This window comes from Pygocentrus nattereri, chromosome 13 (genome assembly GCF_015220715.1).
Source record: "Pygocentrus nattereri isolate fPygNat1 chromosome 13, fPygNat1.pri, whole genome shotgun sequence".
In the NCBI taxonomy this organism is placed as follows: Eukaryota; Metazoa; Chordata; class Actinopteri; order Characiformes; family Serrasalmidae; genus Pygocentrus; species Pygocentrus nattereri.
The window spans coordinates 9,520,696-9,543,199 of record NC_051223.1 but is presented as its reverse complement, the minus strand read 5'-3'; the positions used below and the strand labels follow the sequence as shown (position 1 = coordinate 9,543,199).

Below are 22,504 nucleotides of genomic sequence, written 5' to 3'. Positions count from 1 at the left end.
GACGGTGGGACGATGTGATTTCGGCGTGCAGAAACCCATGAAAATCCAGCTTACGTGAACTGCGTCCATCATACGCAACCGGTAGGTAAGAAAAGCTGAGTATACATAGTGTGAAATCAAGTTTGCGCTGGGAAAAATTATCAGAAAGATTCAGCAACTGTAGGTTTTCAAGACCGCACCTCTTTAGCTTATTGTTCTTTATTGCATACGAGTCCGTTTGGTTATTCAGAGGGTGTATCTTGTATCTAGTATGTGCAAGAATATCATATTTGACTGCAGTGATCTGTTAGTGGAAATACGTGATACTGATAACACTGCAAGTTGAAGTTGATGATTCAAAAAACGCTCTCTCGCATTTTCGCAGCGTTCTACCCAAAAAGTAAGCTGTAGAAGGGTAGGGTGGGTTTCTCTCCATAAAGGCCAGAGCTGAATGATTCTGAGAGCTTCTAGAAGGCATCTGAGCCAAAGTTGGACATTAGGAACTAATTTCAGAACAATCACGATGAGTTAATGAAATCAATTTTGGCAATGATTTAAACTTGACGTCTAGTCTGAAGTAGATAGTATATAACTTCACCATTTTCACATTAGACACCTGGACTGACGACAGTATTTGTAATATCACGATTCTGGTAACCCCTATAGCTAATCTGGTGGTTTGGCTTGTCTAATTTTCATCTTCGTTTGCACTGAAATTTGGAGAAGCACCCTTCTGACAGCACAGAAAACAAAAGAATGCGACATTACCAGCATGCTGTAAAGTAGCAAGGGGAGGAATGAGGTTTGTAAGACTGTTTCCATGGTCACACATTGCTGTGTATGGGATGCTGAATGTTGGTTGGCTCTTGCCACTCAGGGTTGTGACTGGGTGCCGTTGGAGGATAGTAGGCGGGTCCTCTCTTTGCCCGAGCCCCTTCGCTGGAGCAACGCCCCGCTCTCTCCTCGGTCAACCCACTCGCAGCGGTCACCACCACCTTCCGAGCGACGCGAGTTTTGCCTGGTTGGCGTTCCAGGTGGACGACCGTTCTTCTCGTCTACAGGAAGCGGTGCTATGTGAGAACGTCAGTAATCCAGGCAAGCATGGAAGTGTGCAAAGATAAGTTTTAGAGACGCATCATTCGCCATTTGTAAATCAATTAAACACTCAAGATCTATTTATGAGCCCACACAATTCCCCACTCTTATAACCACATAACTTGTAGAGTTGTTTCATAGTAGTTACTGAACAATAAGCCTTAAACATGCAGGTTAAAGGGTCAGTTGTTAAACTGTACTTCAGTATGGGTTGATCACTTGCAAATCAGCATTTATCTTTTAAATCACAGGTTTTTTTGCAGTTGTTGTGAGTTGTTTTTGCAAATCAAATCATTCACATGATTTCAGTCAGAATAATGTAGGCTGGGCATTGCTGCTTTGACAGTTTTAACCCCAACAGGCCAAAGTTAGTGGATAAAATCTGATCTAAGTACAAAAGGATAGAGCAAGCAATGCAGCGAAACAAATGACCCAATTTTTTAAGTAAGCTTCACCTGCAAAAAATTAGTCACCTTGCACATTTAAGGTGGTAGTAACTTCAGGCTCCTGCAGAAGGATCATTGGGGTATAAATGCCTGTTAGGTGTGCAGAAGTATTCATGTATTAAAAAAAGGTGGTACAGTGCAGTGAATGTCTCGTTCAATGTGTGGAAAATGGGTCACAAAGCAGATGTTAATGATTGGCAAAAAGGAGTGACTGCATTTGGGCAGCCAAAGGCCAAAGTTTGAAGGAAGTAGCTGATTCTGCAGGTGTATCGAAGTCTACAGGAAATTCCCATCAGAATTGTAGCTGAAAAAAGAAATTGACAAACAGGGACCACTGGTATGTTTCACGGTTTCACTTCCAGGCATGAATTGACTCTAGAAGTCAACACAGGTTCTTCACAACCAATTTCTGAAAGAACTCTCCGCATGGAACGGCATACCATGAATATATGGAGTAGATTGGCACACAAGACGCCTTTGCTCACTTCTGCTCACAAAGCTGCCTGGTTACAGTGGATGAACAGACAAAATAGGACTATTCAGGACTGGAAACCTGATATCTGATCAGATGAATCGTGTATGAATGATGCTCACTGTTGTGTTCATCTTACGACCCCTAGGAAGCCTTTACTGAGGACTGCGTGCAGGTGTGGTTTAAGCTGCAGGAGCTCTGTGATGTTCTGGGTTTTTTTAATTACGTGGAAATCGGTCCTTTGGTTGAGATGACAATAAATCTGAACCACAGTGCCTACAGTGAGCTGCTAAACGAACAGGTTTTGCCTTTAGCTCATCAACTTACCGAGGAAAACAACGTTCCTATCCCCGTATTCCAAGATGACATTCCTCGCATTCACAGGGCTGCAAATGTGATCGATTGGCATGATGAACATTCAGGAGCGTTCACACATCTGGACTGGCCCGCAAAATCGCCTGATTTGAATCCTCTTACAATCTGTGGGACTACCTGGATCAATGAGTGAGACGCCAGGGAAGGCATCCACGAAATCTGGCCGAACTGCACAATTTTTAATGCAAGAGTGGCTGAACATTGATGTTGCCTACATCCAGAAACTTGTCCAGGCCAAATCGAATCGCAGCTGTTATTCACGCTTGTGGAGGTATTACACGCTACTAGCTATGTTTCAGTAACAGGTGACTCATTTTTTGTCCGGTTGGCTTACAAGCAGTGCTTTCATTAGGAATGGAATTTGTCTACATTGACCACAAAACTGGATATTACTAGTTAGCTCAATCTCTATATTCTCTGACAAAATGTCCATCACTTAAAGAACAGACAAGCAGTGATGCTCTAAGGACAATGTGTAATTTTCTCCTGATACCAGGATGGTCAGTCACAAGTACTACAAGTAGAAATAGAACCACCATATTATGATCTGCCTATATGCAGTCTTGCTATTTGTGCATTTCAAGATGAGTGTTTTGCTATTTATGCAGTGACTCACCAGCGAGAGCCTGTACTGAGGGCTGGTCATGCGTGCTGAGTAGCTGGGCCTGAATCGTCTCCACCACTCTCTTAAACCTGCGACTCGGACCTGTTCAGACCCACATGCACTCATAGACATTAAGCCATATCTGGAAATGCAGCAGCTTTGACGAAGAGGATAAGCTCTACAACTATTTTTACATATCTCTTACCTGATATGAGGGTAAAAGTGACACTGTAGATTCCATAATCCCTCTTTCCATCCCTTTCTCTTTCCCTATCCCTTTCCCTCTCTCCCTCAGAAAAGGAGATGTCCACCTGAAACTTCACAGGCTTCTGGAAGACCGACGGACCTCCAGAAGATTTGTACTCAGCCCGAAAACTTGTCTGAGAGATCACGCTGTGGCTGAGGGATGGAATCTAAGACAGTGAGACAAACAAAGAGAATGTTTTGATGATTTATAAGTATATTACACTCAATATGATCCCCAGCTTTCTGTAGGAGAACTCACAGAGAGAAAAGCGTGGACAATGTCCGCTTTAATAGAGCTGAGTGGTTTGTCTCTGATCACGACAAAAATCTGCTCCTCCTTCTCCAGACTGATAAAGTTCCCAAACCAGGATCGCTTCGCCAGCCTGCATGCAAACAAACACATTCAGTTACAGGCAACAGGTAACTGTAACCTGAGGGCTAACGGAACCTGAGGTCTAATACTTTTAAGGACTCGGCTTGGGCGATAAACCCATTATTAAAGGGGAATTTCACTGATAATTTTCTACATAATCTTTGCACAATGGTTCAGATGTAAACAAAATCACTCAGTGGCTTTGTGTGAAATGTTCCATTCTGGAGAAACGTATTGAGTCAGAATTGTTAACAGTGGTAGTGATAGGAACCAAACATGTAATGACATTAATGTCGCTATAAAGTTCCCTCACAGAAAGTTATTACATGAAATAGGTATGAATACACAGTCTGACGTCTGAGACAGTTTTGGCATTAAACATTATTAAATAACATTGTAATCCATTTATGATGGAGAGGCACATCAGGATCAGTAATAAACGATTTTCAAATTTAACACTATTTTACCATTTTCAATAATATGTATAAAATCTTATGTAGGTTTATTGGTCATAAAATTCTTGTGTTGTAGTCATGGTGTCTCCTGGTTCCTATCACCACCACTGTAAAGACATCCTAGTTGTTTCTCTGCAATTAACCATTTCATGTCAAACCACTCTGAATGTTTTGTGTACTATACTGATTCTACAAGGGAAATCATGGCTTGCTGCCTATGTCTGTTCTGGGAGCACAGCACAGTGCCACCATAGAGCAGTGCTACGTAGGGGAATGGAGGGCTTAAGTTCCTTGCCCGAGGGCACAACCAGACATACCCAGACACTCCTGGGGTTTGCACCAACAACCTTCGAGGTGCTGGCTCACCTTTCCTACCATTAGGCTATCAGCCACCTTTGTTTACATCTCAGTGACTGAATTATGCAGAAACGAAAGTAGGTGGAGTTCCCCATTAAACCAATGACAATGGTCCTTTGGTCCGAAAAGGTGTGAAAGGTGCAAAACATTTTTCATACCTGCTAAAAGCCAGAAGGTCCAAACCAAACAAGGCAGGTGTGAAAGCACATTTAAACTCCTGAAAGCTGGTGGGACGGGGTGTGGTGCTACCGCCTAGTTTACTTCTTATAGGCTAAAAGTCATCACCAGGCCGTAATGGCATGTGTGTGCATGATGACTAATTTGATATATAATGTTATTTTTTTTTATGTTTTGGCATTTCTGTTTCATGTTACCCAGTCCTAATATAAATCATATATGGTCATATATCGTCAGCGCTCTAGTCATACATACTCAGGACTGGACTCTGGTGTCAGGCTTGACATGTCTTCTGAAGTGGGCACTGAAAACCAGAAAGTCGAAGAGAAGTTTATAAACGTTGATCGCTCTGATTCCATCAACACACAGTAACAGTAATTATATCATTATTACACTTGATGAACTGTAAAACGTGCTTTTAACGTGCATAGTAACAAAGCTGGTTGCCCCACCCTGCAGCTTGCGGCGGTGGAAGCGCGGCGACCCGAGCAGGTTGTTCTTGAACGAGTTGAGACGGGTCCTCCAGTGGGCGGAGCTGCTGGCTGCCATGCCGCCGCCCCCACCCGGACTGGAGGGCGGAGTCAAGGAGAGCGAGCCGACGCCCACGCCCCCTCCTTCGGCACGGGAGGAGGAAGAGGAGGAAGAGGAGGAGGGGGGAGTAGCGGGGGGGTGGTGGGGGTGATGCACGGGAGTGCCCAGAGGGGTGGGCAAGGGCGAGCCTTGAGGGGTGACCTGAGACACGGGATAGAAGCTTTTAGTCATCGACTTGAGGACGGCGGGGAAGAAGAGGAAGCGCGGGATGGGCGAGAGGAGTGGAGAGGGTGAGGGTGAGCGAGAGGAAGGGGAGTGCAGGGGGAGGGACTTCATGGACTGGAGGTGGGGGCGCTCGGAGGGAGCTTTGGACGGAAGTGTCTGAGTCTTGGACTCATGAGAGCGGGCGGGGCGCGGCGTGGTGCCGCCGGTTCCAGGTTTGGTGGTGGCGGTGACTTCTGATTGGCTGAAAGTGAACACCGGGCTCTGATGCCGTGGAGCAGAGGAGCGGCGGGAGTGAGGAAGGGTGACGAAGGATGGGGAGAAAGAAAGGAGTGGAAATGAGCAATGAGCGCTAACAAATGACAGATGTAGAGTGAGGCTACACTAGTGGTCAAAAGTTTGGAATCACCGTTCAAACGCTTGGAATTAATTTCACAGGTCTCAAGTAATTAGAAATTTTAGATGCGTCTGGAATAAGAAGCGATTATTTTATTCCTCAACTTCTTATTGCTCCAAAATACTCAATAAAACCACTGCTTGACGTTTATATTATTTAAATTATCTACATTGCATGAATATGCAATATGCAATAACAGCAACTAATGGCATGAAAAGCGACTCCAAGCCTTTGAACAGCAGTGTATATGGAAAGTGCTCTGAGAGGATGTGTGTGTGACTGACTCTAGTGAATGGTGGAGTAATGAGAACATGAACTGTTTTATGAGTGTCTTGAACATTGTCGAAAATGGTGTAAAATATGGAACAGCATTAAATCACATTATCGGCAAATCCATACTGCACTGGGACTACAAACGCTATCGTTAATAAAAAATGACTCCCCCCAAAAAATGCAAATAACAAAATAGGGAAATGCGCTGGCGCACAAGCCCTTACCCTCGGACTGCTCAGAGGGCTGGAAGACAGACCAGTCGATGCTCCACTTACTGACCGTGATCTGTGCCGAAGCAAAGCAGTGAAAACAAGTTAGCACTGAAAATAAAATATATAAAGTAAATGGAAAATGTAAGGCATACTTTGCGACACGCCACAAAACACATTATTATTTGTACAATAAAACAGCATGTAAAATATAATGACATGAAGAAAACTTTGTACAAATGGGAATTCCCTTTTTTTTTCAAAATATCTGCATAATTAACTTGTTAAAATGTAAACAAAGTCATTCAGAGTGGTTTGATAGGAAATTCACCAGTCATTGTTAGAATCTGTCAATCTATTCACTGACTCTGTATTGTCTAATGCCTCTAAACAGCTCCCTCATAGATATTACATGAAACTGCTACGAATAGACAGCCTGATGCCTGAAATATTGTTTTCTAGTCTCTATAATGAACCACTTCACACTAACCACTCTGATTATCTTTGTTTAGATCTCTACCATTGAATTATGGTATGGGTGGAATTTCCCTTCAAGGTGAGAAGTAACTTGGTACAGCATCAGTGGAGTCAGCGTAAGTCCTCACACAGTGACACAAACGTGCATGTGTGTTTATGTGTATATACCTCTGGCTGTGTGCGGAGGTGTCCAGTGCTCTCCGAGGGGGTGTAGGTGAGCCCTGCTCCGTCACGCTCAGCACCTCCAGACTCTTCCTCTCTGGCCGGCAGCGACCGTGACGGGTCAGCATGGGCGAGTCGACACGCTTACGAGGAGGATCTGCAACAAAACACCAAGACACAGATAAGGCCAGACTGATCTCTGACACCGACATAAAGAAAACCATCATAGAAGAGTCACGACTAACCAAGTGATTGATGATCTCATTCAAAACAACCGGACCACTCAGCTGTACTCACCTACATCGTTTCTGGGCGGCAAGTCCTCATCCTCATAGCTGGGATATCGTTCCTTGCGGTCCAGTAAGAGATAGTATATCATCTTCTCCTGATTATCCCTACGTGAGACAGACAGAGAGAAATATACTGCTGTTCCTGTCATTTATTTATCATCGCTACTATTAAAATCCACAAGCTACCACTGCCATACAACTGCACTACGTGATTTTTTCATGCTCCAACACAAATGCATTTTTTCGATGCAACTGGACAGAACAGGGGAGCAAGTTTACTAGAAAAGGTCTCATTCAAATCAACGAGCAACCGTAGCACAAACCTGTTAATGTAGTGTGTGTTTTTAATTCTAAATCATTTTTATTTTGTACACAGAGAGCAAAAGACCATAGGATAGCTTGCCTGTACCTAGGGCTGTTCAATATGGCTATATTATCAGTATCATGACAAAATATATCACATCATAAAATATATCAGATCACATGAATGTTGTCAGCACTTCAACACTAAAAAAGCATGTTTTATTACAGAAATCATAAATAATCATAAAAATCATTTAACTGAATTTAGTGTAGTGCAATATGTGAAATGTTGAATTCAAAAAACTGTACTCAGTTTTTTTTTGTTTGTTTTTTTTTTCCTAATTTTCCCTCCCAATTAATTCGTATCCAATTCCACTCACTCGTTAGGACTCAATAACACAACACCTCCAGCGCTAGAAGGGCGAAGGCTAGCACAGGCTTCCTTCGAGACCTGTGAAGCACCATCACATCTTTTCGACCTGCTGCTCACACAACTTCACTGGACAGCCGAACACTAACCCCCAGTTCTGTTACGTCAGCTAACAAAAGTCGGCGCTGGCTAGAATTGCACTGGGTGATGGCAGGACACGGGGGGATGGGGTATTCTACCTGCCCAGAGATCGAGGCAAATTGTGTTCTTTTGGGCTCCCGCCCACGGACGACTGCAGAATCACCAGGGATCAAGTTTGTGATCTCCTGATGACAAGGCCAACACTTATATAAAATATATGTATCACTTGTATCCCCAAAATGGTAACTTTACAGGAGAAGAAAAAAACATGTAAGTCAATGGAACCAGACATCTTTCCAAGTAATTTTGGCCCGTTTCTTTTGGTCCATTCACCATGAAATTTACATACAATGTAAAGGGCAATAGGCATTTTCAAATTGCGTGAATAACAGAAGAACGACAAAAATGGAGATACGAGGTTTTGTTCCGACTGCAGCGATACAAATATCATGATGCATACTGAGTATCGTGATGCCATATTTTTGAATGTACCTATATTATTTGTTGTGTAATCTCACTCTGCATTGCAGGTACAGCAAGCATCCATGACTTTATCATCCTCTGTCTGAGACTTAGTGTGGCTTAAGTTTATTCATTAGGATCGAAATATTTCCATCACTTTTTGTCTTTATTGATGCTCCAAGCTGCAACGTTTTTACTATAACAATGATAGACTTCACGCTCAGAAGTATCCAGAAAGGTGAATTCAGCTACTTTAAGGTCCCCCATTGCTTACATAGGCGCTTCATAGAAATCCAACAGAATAAGACGCTCTAGAGCAGGTGGGCATGAGCCTTAGGTCTCCGTGCCTAATGCCAAGCATGGGCTAGAGGGGTATAAAGCCCCGCAGCCTTGGGCTGTGGAGCAGTGGAACTGTGTTCTCTGGAGTGATGGCGCTCTTGGCAACTATGACACAGATAAAGTCAGACACCTTTCTGTGGTGGCTGAAGTGATGTGATCGCCTGTATTTCTGAGTGGAATAGTGAAACTTGTTTTAACCAGCGTTTATGCACTCCCGTTTCTTGTGAAAAGGGCCTGTTAAGTAAGCTGTAAGCTGTTAAGTGGCATCACTGTCTCTTGTTACTGTCTCCTGATGTGTCCAGCACAGTAGCCTGTAGCCAAGATTCCTATACATTGTTTTTTTCTGTGGTGTTGGGGATGGAGAGGTGTCATTTCTCAATAATGCCTTACAAATTCCGAGATTCATTTTGACTAAAATACTCATTCCTAACTGATATTCCCTGTGACTGTGTTGCTGGGACTTTTCTATGCTTACTCTTCACATTGCAGGTCTCGAGTAAGTTTGACTCGGTCTCTGAAGCAGCCCAGAGAGTGCATGCTCTCCAGCACGTCCGGGTCCAGCTCGGTCAGAGAGAGGATTCTCTTCACACACACGCGCCTCGGCGGCGGCTGCTCCGGACACGGTTCGTTGCGGCCTGCCCTGGGATACACATACACACACACATGTTCCACATTACTTTCACACTGTTACACTGTTATAAACACTGGCCAAACATCCAACATGCTTCTGGACACACTGAACAGAAGGTTTATCATCACAGGGACTCATACACACATGCACCCACGCATGCAGCTGTGGAAAAATTCATGCTATGCAGCTGCAATGCATCACCATGGATTGACCACAGTGGCTCAGACAGAAATAATCAATACTCACTGATACCAGGCATGCTTCTGGATTTCCTCTAGCTGCAGGGGGAGGACAATAGATGGAGCGATTAGTACAGTCTGTTCGCAAGCAGATGGCGCTGTAGGTGACTGTAACTGTAGGTGCTGTAACTGAATGCTGACACACAGGAAAACCTGAGAGCGCTTGAAGCGGTCAGCATCCATTAATTTGTCCTGTGGAATTATGGCCTTAAACGCCATTGGGCACCGTTCGGTTTTTGTGTCGCGCTGTGGCACCACACTGAGCTGACCAACCAGATACCAAAACACATTTTCAGATTAGCAACAGAAGACTGTGTGTGTGCCACTTCACACCCGCAAGACGCCTGGGGCTGGATTCACGACAGCTTTCTTAAAAAAAAGCTCGCGAAGCCTCTTAAGATGCTTAAAACTCTAAGAAGTTCCCAACAATGTTCTTAAATCCAATCCTTGAAAACAACTCATGTTCTGAAACATCCTCTTAATACAATCTTAATTATTTTCCTAAGATTTTTTAAAGGAAATCTCCATTGTTTTCTTACATCGCCTACGTTGCCTTTTACCATGTACCATAAACGATTTGAGATCCATTTTCAATTTTAATGAACTGTTATTTCCGTTATTTAGCATTGACCCACTCAGAGGAGCAAAACGGAGGAAGAACACCAAACGGGGAGGAACAGCAGAGGCAGCGTCCTTGATAAATTTAGCTCCTCACCTTGTCAACTCGCACACCCTAAGGCAAATATGAGGCTGTCGTAAGGTTACGAAAACATTTAAATACATATTTTCACTTGTTCTTGGAATTTTTTAAGGAAAACAGTTTCCTTAAAACAGTAAATAAGATTTATTATATTAAGATATTTGAAGAATTACAATTCCTCGATAAGAACAATATTTCATAAGAACGGAGTTTAGAAAAAACACACATTTAACAAGATTTTCTCTCTTAAGACACTTTCATGAATCCGGCCCCTGAACAGAGATTCAAGCAGAAGAGCTGGAGGAAGTTTGTTCCTAATGTGTTTTTTCGGCTTAGACTCAGCACAGTTCTGTGGATCAAGCTGGTTTATTGCTTGTGAGACCTGTGAGACGGCTTTAAATAACCCTAAATCTCTCCAGGGTGTACTGAACTCGATACTAGATCTCAGTGTATCAGTACTAACGTACTTTTGTGTTAGACCCGACATGAACCACTCACACTTTAAATGGCAAACACTTCTACACGCCAAGCAAGCTGATGTACATATACTTAAAAAGACCTCAGTATGGCATTGCTAGAGGCTCCGTAACACAATGTGGACCAACCACAATCAGGGATTGTGGGAGATCAGGGAGACTCGCACAACCCTGTATGGACTCACATCTCAGAATCATTTTGGCGAAAATTATGTTATATTTATCCCCATTAACCCATAATTATAGTTAACACCAACAATAACAAAAGAATGTTGTCTATTGAAATTTTTCCAATAAAATGCTGATTCTAAATAATCAGTGTCACAGCTTTTGCTGTAAATACAGGGTCTGTTTTGCCATGTTTTTATCATTATTTGACAAGAAAACTATCAAAGAAAAAGAAAAAACAACATAAATTGAATGTAAAAGTAATTCATTAAGTATCCATAAAATTAACGTTTAATGTATGAATGTTTCAGCCTATAAGTCTACAGGATGGAGCAAAGCATCAGCTTCCCACAATGTGAAGTTAAACTAGCCTCCTCAGCTAAAACTATGGGGGCTGAACAGATGAGTCAGGCTTCATGAAGTACACGGACCCCCTGAGCCCTCACCGTGAGCCTTTTTTCTGGGTCAACCTCGATCATGCCGCGTAACAGAGCCTGGCAGTCCGGCGGGATGAAGTGGGGCATGTGGAACACCCCGCTCTTCACTTTCTCCAGCAGCTGCCGCAGATTGTCGTGGTCGAAGGGGAGGGCGCCCTGCATGGAGGGGAGCAAACAGGGGTCAAAAAGGAGAAGTTGTAAAGACACAAAACGCAGGTCCAGGCTTACATGCATCAGTCCTATAACTCAGAACAGCTTTCATACTGTTTTTCCATGTAGTTACTGAATAATAAGCTTTAGGATGTGACAGTCCTGGGAATTTAAGACTGCTAATCAACCTGTGACTGTGAGCAATGGATGAGCGATGAATAAGTGATGGATAATATGCATAATATGGGGAATGACAGAGGACAGAGAGAGAGAGAGGGGTGTTGGGCAGATGCTGTAAAGAACAGAGAGAACATCCTCACCACAAGCAACGCGAAGAGAATCACACCACAGCTCCACACGTCCGCTCGCCGGCCATCATACTTCTCCCCCTGCAACACATCCACATGGAAACATGTTAGGTTTATTCCCTCGCTGCATAATTACTACTGTTCAACCTAACTGGGTTTGTGTTCTAGTAGAAGAGGAAAGCAAATCTGAATTGAGATCTACATGGACTCACCCGGATCACTTCTGGACAAGCATAGTGTGGGGACCTTGAGAGAGAGAGAGACTGAAATTTCAAATCAAAGTGAAAACAATTCCACGATTGCAAATTTGCAAAAACCTATCCAAGCCAACTGGTAAGAAAAGCTACAGACAGTAAAAGGGCTCATATCTTGTAAAAACCACTTTTTCCTTGCATTTCTGAAACACAAGGTTGTTGTACCAGGTAGCCACAGTGTCAAAATGTACCACTCACACATACAGCCCAAATATGGAAACCCATATATGACCACGTTCACAGCAGGGAAAAGTGGCTCAAATCTGATGTTCTCACCAAATCTGATTTTTTGTGTTTGGCTGTTCAGACCTTTTAAATGTGATCGATATGTGACATTAATGTGAACAGATCAGCTCCTAAACTGATCTGAGCTCGTCCAGAGGTAAACAATCACAACCGCCAACAACCGCGAGTCGCTCCCGGAGGATCAGCTTCATCTTCACCAGCATCACAGAAGCCATCATGAAGCTTCACTGACTGACAGCTGGGCTCGTCACCCAGAATGTGTTCCAGCCATAAAAAGCGCGGTCACTTCTTTGATTCATGTCCTTGGATTCTTTCAATTTTGTTTTCAGAATTTTTACGCTGCACCCTCGTTCTCCTACAGCCACGTTCGGTCATTTCTTTAGAAATCTCTTCAAACATGGAGCGGTTGCGATACAAGCCTTCTAATTTTGTTTATACAGAAACAGCAGCCCAAATGTTTGAGTCTCGGCAGTGCAAAATTATGACGAATGTCGAGCTGGATTCCGATATGGCTGGTCAGAATGAGTCGCACTGCGGCAGATCGGATACAGACTGGATTTCAGTGCCACATATGAAAGCATCAAAACTGAAAATGTCACTTTGCCCCTTCAAACTGAGATACAAGGGATAGGGGTTGAAATCTGGGGCAATTATTATCACCCACCCCTAATTCTTCAGTGATATGAAGCTGAAGTCGGATATTCGCCAGATTCTTGTTTTCTGTTCCACCTTAAATGGTGCAGCAGTTACATCCTGGCGCTTCGGGCATCAAATCTGCTGGACTATTTAAGGTGGAACGGGTAATTTAGCTAGCTACTATTAGCCTATTAGCGATGTTTTATGCTTGTTATGAAGAGAAGGGCCATAATACATTGAAACTACATTAAACTAAAATAATACAATGATTATTGTAACTTTGAACTCCTAGACGTGAAAGCGGAGGGCTAAGGGCGAGGGGTGAAATGGGACATGGCCTAAAATGCCTCATTTGTCCTGTGTACATTTTCACCCCAAGTGCCACTGGATCCTGTGAATTATGAGGTCACTTAGCAGTCAAATCATGAATATTGCTACATACATAGTACAAGCTTTCCCACCCACTGTACTCACCCACAGCTTGTCTCTAGCAGACTGTCCCCCACCTGTAGTGAGGCCATGCCAAAGTCAGCGATTCTGATATTATTCTTTTCATCCAGTAGGAGGTTCTCTGGCTTCAGATCTCTGTGACTGGAGGGGAACCACACAGCACCACAAAGTCATGGTTTACCAACCACAGGCAGGCAACACTCACCAAAATACAGCAGCGACTGTGAAGATCAGATTGCAAACCCCTGTCCGGCCCCGCAGAACACTGCGGTGCACTTTCAGGCAAGAACGGGCAAAAAACAAATCAGCTAACATGGATAAAGCTCAATACAGTTAAGTACTTCACACTGAAACAGCTGACGATTGAGAGATTAAAGCCTTATCTAAAGCAAAGCTCTTATCAGTGATGTCGACTTCCCCCCCAGCCTCGTTTCACTTTTTGTCGATTTAGCCTATGCGATGAACTGCGAGCGCTCGCATGCGTTACCAGATGGAGTGATTGTGGCAGAAATCCAGGGCCGATATGATTTGTCTGAAGAACTTTCTGGCCTCTTTGGGCGTCAGTCTTCCTTTCTTCACCAGATAATCGAAAAGCTCTCCACCCGATACGTGCTCCAACACCAGATATCTGAGAGAGAGACACACAGCAAAACCATGTGTGTTGGAGCATGATATTAAAAAAAAACAACAACAAAGAGGAGTTGATGAGAGATTTTTATGGATGCTGGGGAAAAGAGCAGAACTCACAGGTACTTGTTATTCTCATAAACGTCATGCAGTTTCAAGACATGCGGATGCTCGATTAGCTTTAAGATTGCGATTTCTCTTTCCACCTGGAAGGAGAGGAAGAGAGGAGAGAAGGAGAGAGAGCATAATTACAAGCTGTACAAGCATCTCCGGCCTCAATAATTAGAGCAGAAGATCAGTCTGAACATTCGGTCAGTCTATTACTAAACTCCTTCATTTTGTTAGCACAAACACACACTCACTGGCCACTTTATCAGAAACACCTGCCTGGTAGCTCCACCTGTAGCCCAACTGTTAATGTTAGAGGCCTAAAGGGTAGGGGTTAGTCAGGTGCCTCTAATGACGTGGCCACTTAATAGAGGCACAAGGCAGGTGTGTCTAATAAAGTGACCACTCTGTGGAAGAACAAGATGAGTGTTTCTAATAAAGTGGTCAATGAGTGGGAGCACAAGGTGGGTGTTTCTGATAAAGTGACCATTCTGTGGAAGCACAAGGTGGATATTTCTAATAAAGTGGCCACTCAGCAGAAGAACAAGGTGGGCGTTTCTAATAAATTGACCACTCTGTGGAAGAACAAGGTGTACGGTAAGTGACCACTCTGTGGAAGAACAAGGTGTTAGTGAAGTGCCCACCGTGGAAGCACAAGGCAGGTGTTTCTAGTAAAGTTGCCACTGTGGAAGCACAAGGTGGGCGTTTCTAATAAAGTGACCACTCTGTGGAAGCACAAGGCAGGCGTTTGTAGTAAAGTGGCCACTGTGGAAGCACAAGGTGGGCGTTTCTAATAAAGTGACCACTCTGTGGCAGCACAAGGCGGGCATTTCTAATAAAGTGACCACTCTGTGGCAGCACAAGGCGGGCATTTCTAATAAAGTGACCACTCTGTGGAAGAACAAGGCGGGTGTTTCTAATAAAGTGACCACTCTGTGGCAGCACAAGGCGGGCATTTCTAATAAAGTGACCACTCTGTGGAAGAACAAGGCGGGTGTTTCTAATAAAGTGACCACTCTGTGGAAGCACAAGGTGGGCGTTTCTAATAAATTGACCACTCTGTGGAAGCACAAGGTGGGCGTTTCTAACAAAGTGACCACTCTGTGGAAGAACAAGGCAGATGTTTTTAAGAAAGTGACCACTATGTGGAAGAACAAGGCAGGCATTTCTAATAAACTGACCACTCTGTGGAAGCACAAGGTGGGTGTTTCTAGTAAAGTGGCCGCTGTGGGAGCACAAGGCGGTCATTTCTAGTAAAGTGACCACTCTGTGGAAGCACCAGTTTCTAATAAAGTGACCACTCTGTGGAAGCACAAGGTGGGTGTTTCTAGTAAAGTGGCCACCATGGCAGCACAAGGCGGGCATTTCTAGTAAAGTGGCCACTGTGGAAGCACAAGGTGGGCGTTTCTAATAAAGTGGCCACTCAGCAGAAGAACAAGGTGGGCGTTTCTAATAAATTGACCACTCTATGGAAGAACAAGGTGTACGGTAAGTGACCACTCTGTGGAAGAACAAGGTGTTAGTGAAGTGCCCACCGTGGAAGCACAAGGCAGGTGTTTCTAGTAAAGTGGCCACTGTGGAAGCACAAGGCGGGCGTTTCTAATAAAATGACCACTCTGTGGAAGCACAAGGCAGGCGTTTGTAGTAAAGTGGCCACTGTGGAAGCACAAGGTGGGCGTTTCTAATAAAGTGACCACTCTGTGGCAGCACAAGGCGGGCATTTCTAATAAAGTGACCACTCTGTGGCAGCACAAGGCGGGCATTTCTAATAAAGTGACCACTCTGTGGAAGAACAAGGCGGGTGTTTCTAATAAAGTGACCACTCTGTGGAAGCACAAGGCGGGCATTTCTAATAAAGTGACCACTCTGTGGAAGAACAAGGCAGGTGTTTCTAATAAAGTGACCACTCTGTGGAAGCACAAGGTGGGCGTTTCTAATAAATTGACCACTCTGTGGAAGCACAAGGTGGGCGTTTCTAACAAAGTGACCACTCTGTGGAAGAACAAGGCAGATGTTTTTAAGAAAGTGACCACTATGTGGAAGAACAAGGCAGGCATTTCTAATAAACTGACCACTCTGTGGAAGCACAAGGTGGGTGTTTCTAGTAAAGTGGCCGCTGTGGGAGCACAAGGCGGTCATTTCTAGTAAAGTGACCACTCTGTGGAAGCACAAGTTTCTAATAAAGTGACCACTCTGTGGAAGCACAAGGTGGGTGTTTCTAGTAAAGTGGCCACCGTGGCAGCACAAGGCGGGCGTTTCTAGTAAAGTGGCCACTGTGGAAGCACAAGGTGGGCGTTTCTAATAAAGTGACCGCTCTGTGGAAGCACAAGGCAGGCGTTTCTAATAAAGTGACCACTCTGTGGAAGCACAAGGTGGGCATTTCTAATAAAGTGGCCACTGTGGAAACACAAGGTGGGCGTTTCTAATAAAGTGACCACTCTGTGGAAGCACAAGGCGGGCATTTCTAATAAAGTGACCACTCTGTGGAAGCACAAGGTGGGCGTTTCTAGTAAAGTGGCCACTGTGGAAGCACAAGGTGGGCATTTCTAATAAAGTGACCACTCTGTGGAAGCACAAGGCAGGCGTTCCTAATAAAGTGACCACTCTGGGGAAGCACAAGGCGGGCATTTCTAATAAAGTGACCACTCTGTGGAAGCACAAGGCGGGCGTAAAGTGGCCACTGTGGAAGAACAAGGCGGGCGTTTCTAACAAACTGACCACTCTGTGGAAGCACAACGTAGGTGTTTCTAACGAAGTGGCCAGTCAGGCATAGAATTAGTAGAATTAAAGCTAAAATGAACGCATCACCAACAATAATTCAGGCTTTAAAATAAACCCTCTTACCTTCATCAACACAGACTCTGAGAGCTTTTCTCGGTTCACTATTTTGATGGCCACTTTCTGTCCAGTGATGCAGTGAACGCCGAGTTTGACCAAACCTGCACAGAATCGTTCACACATTCAGCAAAGTGCTCGGACAAAGCGATTTAACGAAGGAGCCGGCGCTCTCCTTACCTGTCTGTCCTTTGCCCAGCGTCTTCTCCAGCCGGTAGGGCCCAACGTACTGGGCCGTCTGGGTGACGGACAGCTCCTTCGACATGGCTGAACGCTAAAGCGGCTCGTTAGTGAGGAAACCTTGCTGTTATAACCTAGAGAACTTTTCTCTCAGAACATCCCGCTATAGGTTAAAACATACTGGAACCGTTCTCCTCAGGCATGTCCGAGCGGCCTGGCCTGCGTCTCAAGGCTTCTTCTGACGGACCCCGCCATGTCTGTGCTTTAGATACCGTTCCTGATTTCTGGAGACCAAGTCAGCTGGAAAATCTCCCGTTTCATGGTCTATGTTAGCTTTGGGCAAGGCTGACAGGGCTGACAGGATGCTAAGCTACCGGCCACGCAAAAGCTATCGCTGTTTCGAGATTTATCCATCAGCTTTCAGAGCCTTTTCTCCCCTCCAGAGGAGCCAGCAGCTGCCCTGACCGTTAACCGCTCGGTGACGGTTAAACGAGAGTCACTGGCGAAGCGAAGCGCAACGCAGCCGAAGCCGTTACGGGTCTGAAAAGAAGCTTCCGAGGCCTGTTTATCGCAGGTGAGGCTCCCCTGCCTGTTAGCCCGTTTTTCAGACGAACTAAGCCATCCTCGGCCACTTTAACGACCCCACAAAGTTCCGTTGGTGAACCTTAAGTGCTCGGTCGCCTCGCCTCGGCTCATAGCGCTATTCAAACCCGGGATAACGGCTCTGTTTTCAGGCGAAACAACCGTCTTCGGAGCCCTCCGCTCCCCCTCCCTCCCTCAGCATCTTCTCCCTCACTCTCTCTCCCTCACTCTCTCTCTCTCTCCTCCGCCGTATCCTCCTACTCCTGCTCCCCCTTCACCGCTTTCCGCACAACAACAACCCCAAATCGTGCTCCGAAGCAGGTTTGGAGGCTCCCGTCCGGCCCCAAACAGTCTCGCGAACCGCGATTTAAACGTCTTCACGTAAAACGTCTCCAACGGTCTCCTCTTCCCTGCTTCGCCTCCTGCGTTATTTTTTTCACCACCTGAATTCGGGAAAGTCCCGCCCTCGCCGCGCCGCGATTGGGTAGCGCTTCCTACTCCCGCGCTCGGATTGGCTAGCAGTGTCCCTCCGATCCCGCGGGCAGCGAACTATTAGCCAATCCCATTCCAGGAGGGATTCGGGAGGGACGTTTCTGCACAATCGCGGCGCAGGAGGGGCGGGGATTTGACGGAATACAGGCGCGGGAAAAAATTATAACGCTCTGCTCCGAAGCAGTAGCAGCAGCAGCAGCAGCAGCAGCATCCGGGTCCCTCTGCCTCCCGGCCCCTCCCTTCCCGACTGGCTCTGCGCACTCCCCCGCAGCATCTCTCTGTTTGGGGTTTAGTGCTTCATAATCCTCCTCTTTTCAGAGTTTTTTCTGCTTTATTTGTTTTCTCTTTGTATTCGTGAGAGCTGTTCTTTCCATGTTTGCCCCCTCCCTCGGCCAGAGACTTAAAGATAATCCTCCTGTACGTTTTTCAGTCCCCCTTCCTTAGTGTCTCCGCTTAGGATTTTGAGGCCTACTGTAAAGACCTCAAACCTCAACAAGTCAATTCATGATTCAAGCTGAATGGATGCCTCTATTATCCCGAATTAAGCAGATGTATGCGCTTAGAAACGACCTGTAAGGTGGTATGGATGGAAATTTTAGGCTTAAAGACCCAGAGAGCCTAAATCTGTGTGTTCTTTCTAATTTGCTTAATCTTCATCTTGCAGGCGAACAGTAAACATCTAGTAAGTTTACCCTTTGAATAATGTTCCAGTGACCAATGTGTTTCACTGTGTTTATCTCAGTGTAAACTAGGGGGTCCCAGCATAACCAAAAGCTAGAGAGCTAGACCACCATCTGCTTGTCGCTGCCGTTCATTTGTCAGTTCCTTCACTCATTCATCTGTCCAGTTAGCGTTATATAAAAGCTGGATAATGATTTTAATGCTGTATGAGGGGCCAAGCAGGCTAGAAGTGTTGGACAGACAGTGGTCAATCCAGCTGCCCTATAGCCACGCCCACAACGTTCTCAGATAGGCCTGATCAGCATTTTTTAAGCTGTATTTGATCATATTTATATCACATCTTATCATTTTCACCGAAGCTTTGCTGGATATTTAAAATGACACTAATTTCGCACAAACATGTTTATATTTTGCTCTGTGTTCACTGGGACTTCTCATTCGCTATAATACAAATGACACAATGCACCCATGCAAACACAATTTCCATTAATTAAAACAAAAAAAAAACTAAAATCAGTAAACATATATGAAAACTCTAATACTTGCTCTGTTTCGGCTTTGACTGTGAAGTGATTAAAGGTGTTTTCTTGTTAAAATGCTCTAAATGTATGTTCTATGCCACATGTGTCAGGTCAGGCTTCAGTCCTCCTGGGCTAAAGCACTGCAGACGTCAGCACACTGCCTCAGTAAACACCCCTGATTCAGCTCACCAGCTGAGTAGGAAGGTCTTCATGAGCTGAAGCCTTAGTCTCCACGCTAGCAGCAGTTTGGCCCAGAAGGTGGAAGGTGCCCAGTGCCCAGAAGGTGCCCAGTTTCACACGCCTGCTTGGTAAGATTTGGGGATTTGGAGACCTCTCTGGTAGAAATGTGTAACAGCATGCAACGTGTGGAACGTGGGTTGTGCTTCAGTCTGCTTTCCCAGATGATTGAACTTGGTCTTAGTTGAGAACACTTGGTAAAGTACGCGTTTTCTGAGGATGTGAGCGAATTATCTACCACTGTCATCACATCTTCATCAGTATAGCATTGATTCTGAGACCATTTGAGACTTTGAGACCTAAACATCACGCTGGACCGTGTTTTTGAGCCTGCACGTGTGACGTTAAGGCATAAAGACGTACGTTGTGGTCCAAAAACACACCAAGAAATCTGACGCGTAGCTATCCATGGTCGTGAGTCCAAGAGAGCACAACTGGCCTCACTGTCTGACCTCAGCCCATCACTTAGCGCAATGCTAGCCAAAGCAGGCATCTGTTAGGTGTCCAATGCCGAAAAGATGCAGTTGCATGTCACAGGTCTCTTTCGTCCTCCTAGCGCTGGTGGTCTTGTGTGACTGAAGGAGCCCTAACCAGCAGGTGGAATTGGACACAGCACCTGATTCAGGGAGATTTATGGTGCATACTCAGTCCAGCTTAAAAAGAATAGTTGTGTGTCAGTTGTTTGAATGAAGCAGGTACCACAGGTTGGTACCCAGGGGTGTCAAGCTCGACCACTAAAGGGGCCTTATTAAAAAATCTCAACAAATCCATGTGCCAGAGAAAAAAATGTTTACATATGAATTGAATACAGAGCCATTTGCCACTGTGTTTGCATACTGTGAAATTAGACATCTGCATTTAACCCATCCATGCAGTGAAACACCCACATACATGCACACTAGTGAACACACACACACTAGGGGGTAGTGAGCACACTTGCCCAGAGTGGTGGGCAGCCCTATCCACGGCGCCCAGGGAGCAGTCGGGGGTTAGGTGTCTTGTTCAAGGGCACTTCAGTCATGGACCGTCAGGTGAGGGGGTCGAGTCGGCAACCTTCCAGTCACAGGGCTGACTCCCTAACCTCCAGCCCACAACTGCCCCAGCAAAAACGTTTATATATGTTTATAACTGCCCATTTTTTATTCAAAATACAAAACTTTCAGCACTAAAATACAGGCACTTGTAGTAGACACTGAAATATTACTTGAATGCTTTAAATGTTCAAATTGAAATGCCTCCAGGAGCTCAGCCTTTTAAACATACCTGTGTAGAATTGAGGTGTAACCACTGTCCCATAGACTGTTACATTACGTTGCAGTGCATGCTGGGGACCATAGTTCTGTCACTGTGAAACAGGGTAATATTAATGGTAAAATTAACATGCTTTTGCGGGCTGGATAGGATTGTATGGATTGTGGGCCTTGTGTTTCACACAGGGGGGTTAGAGGCACTGCAGCTTGGTATTTTGAAATGTTGTTCCACTAAAATATTTCATTTCTAAAGCTACTTTGGTGTGTTTTTTGGTCAAATGTATGCCTCCAATATAACATATTGCAGAAAAGTAACTTCCCATAAGCTTCCACTGCGCATAGAACTCCATTGAGTTTGCATACAAAATGGTCTTGTCAACACAAGAGCATAGAAATCATAAGCTATGACGACAGCAAAGCATCTCCCTGTGCTATTGTATGAACTATAAATGAGTGCTGTAATGTATTCACAGAAAATATTCTGTGTAACATACTTATTCAACTATTCGATTAGTAGTCAGTTTTCTGACACCAGGAGCTTCAGTTGCCTTCTATAGTTTCAAAGCCAATTAGAATATTTATTTAATCATTTCTTAATCTCTTAACCTTTACAGCTCTCACACTCAACTCAGTACGCTGTGAACTGTCTGTGCTTTAAAACTGTCTGTGATTTCTACACAGTTAAATGGTCGCAATGCAAATAGAGCAGTTCAGAGTGGTCTAGTGTGAAACGCCCCGTTCTAGAGAAACTTACCGAGTCAGATTTGTTCATAGTGGTGGTGATAGGAACCAGACGTCCACCTCTAAAAGCTCCCTCACAGAAAGTTATTATTACGTGTAATGGTTGTAAATTCAGTGCCTGATGACTAAGACACTGTGTTATGATATTTTTGAGAAGATCTTGGCTTTAAAACCTGCATTTTAAAAAATATATTGATCGTGGGTTACATGGTGGCGTAGTGAAGCAAAGAAAAGGCAAAGCAAAGCTAGTTTTTTCATATGTATGTATATTACATTTGTATGCATCTATATTATATGTTTATACATACACGAGTATATATATATATATATATGTACGTTTTTGTCGAATTTCAGTTTTTGACATAATGTAACGATTGGCCCCTCCCAGTCCTGTCCATGCGTTTGTTTTGGTATCTGTAGTGCTACTCCTCGTTTCGTGACTCCGCCCCTGAATGTTTTCACCTTTCCCTCGTTTTCCCTTTGTTACTTAAGCCCTGTGTTTGCACTTTGTCTTTGCTGGTCTTTGTATCGGTCTTTGTTTGATGTGTTGGTCTTTGTTTGATGTGTTGGTCTTTGTTAGAGCTGTTTGGTTGTTTGTGTTGCTTGTCATGTCTGCACCCTGTTCTGTACGTATTGGCTCTTTGACCCTGGACCGTTATGACCCTGATTCTGGATTTGCCCTCAATAAAAGTCGCTTACCTCCGCACATGCGTCCGCTACCTCACTCCACGTTACACATCATTTGAAAATACATGTTGGCCTTTATACTGTGTGTACATTTATATTGTGTGTACATTTCA

At 44.5% G+C, this 22,504-nt stretch overlaps 1 protein-coding gene across 4 annotated transcripts in view; it reads right to left on the bottom strand.

Moving 5' to 3' along the window:
• The window catches only part of si:ch211-255p10.4 (serine/threonine-protein kinase BRSK2), a 27,672-nt gene extending 9,458 nt beyond the window's left edge, over positions 1-18,214 (bottom strand). For 2 of the 4 annotated variants that reach the window (XR_005131333.1, XM_017720519.2), the window contains exons 1-19: positions 17,201-18,214; positions 17,030-17,124; positions 14,198-14,283; positions 13,938-14,078; positions 13,475-13,591; positions 12,077-12,110; positions 11,877-11,945; positions 11,416-11,562; positions 9,633-9,664; positions 9,231-9,395; positions 7,148-7,245; positions 6,857-7,007; positions 6,227-6,287; positions 5,032-5,596; positions 4,835-4,883; positions 3,477-3,600; positions 3,177-3,384; positions 2,984-3,073; positions 1-1,034 (exon numbers count right to left, since the gene is read on the bottom strand). The exon at positions 1-1,034 is cut by the window's left edge. Coding sequence is in view for 3 of the 4 variants with exons in the window: in XM_017720519.2 (XP_017576008.1) it covers positions 853-1,034; positions 2,984-3,073; positions 3,177-3,384; positions 3,477-3,600; positions 4,835-4,883; positions 5,032-5,596; positions 6,227-6,287; positions 6,857-7,007; positions 7,148-7,245; positions 9,231-9,395; positions 9,633-9,664; positions 11,416-11,562; positions 11,877-11,945; positions 12,077-12,110; positions 13,475-13,591; positions 13,938-14,078; positions 14,198-14,283; positions 17,030-17,124; positions 17,201-17,285 (2,499 nt within the window). In the remaining variant the exon portion in view is untranslated. Of the gene's footprint in view, positions 1,050-2,983; positions 3,074-3,176; positions 3,385-3,476; positions 3,601-4,834; positions 4,884-5,031; positions 5,597-6,226; positions 6,288-6,856; positions 7,008-7,147; positions 7,246-9,230; positions 9,396-9,632; positions 9,665-11,415; positions 11,563-11,876; positions 11,946-12,076; positions 12,111-13,474; positions 13,592-13,937; positions 14,079-14,197; positions 14,284-17,029; positions 17,125-17,200 lie in introns of all 4 variants that reach the window. The other 2 variants (XM_017720520.2, XM_017720521.2) reach the window with 2 other exon arrangements.
• Positions 18,215-22,504: the final 4,290 nt, after the last annotated feature.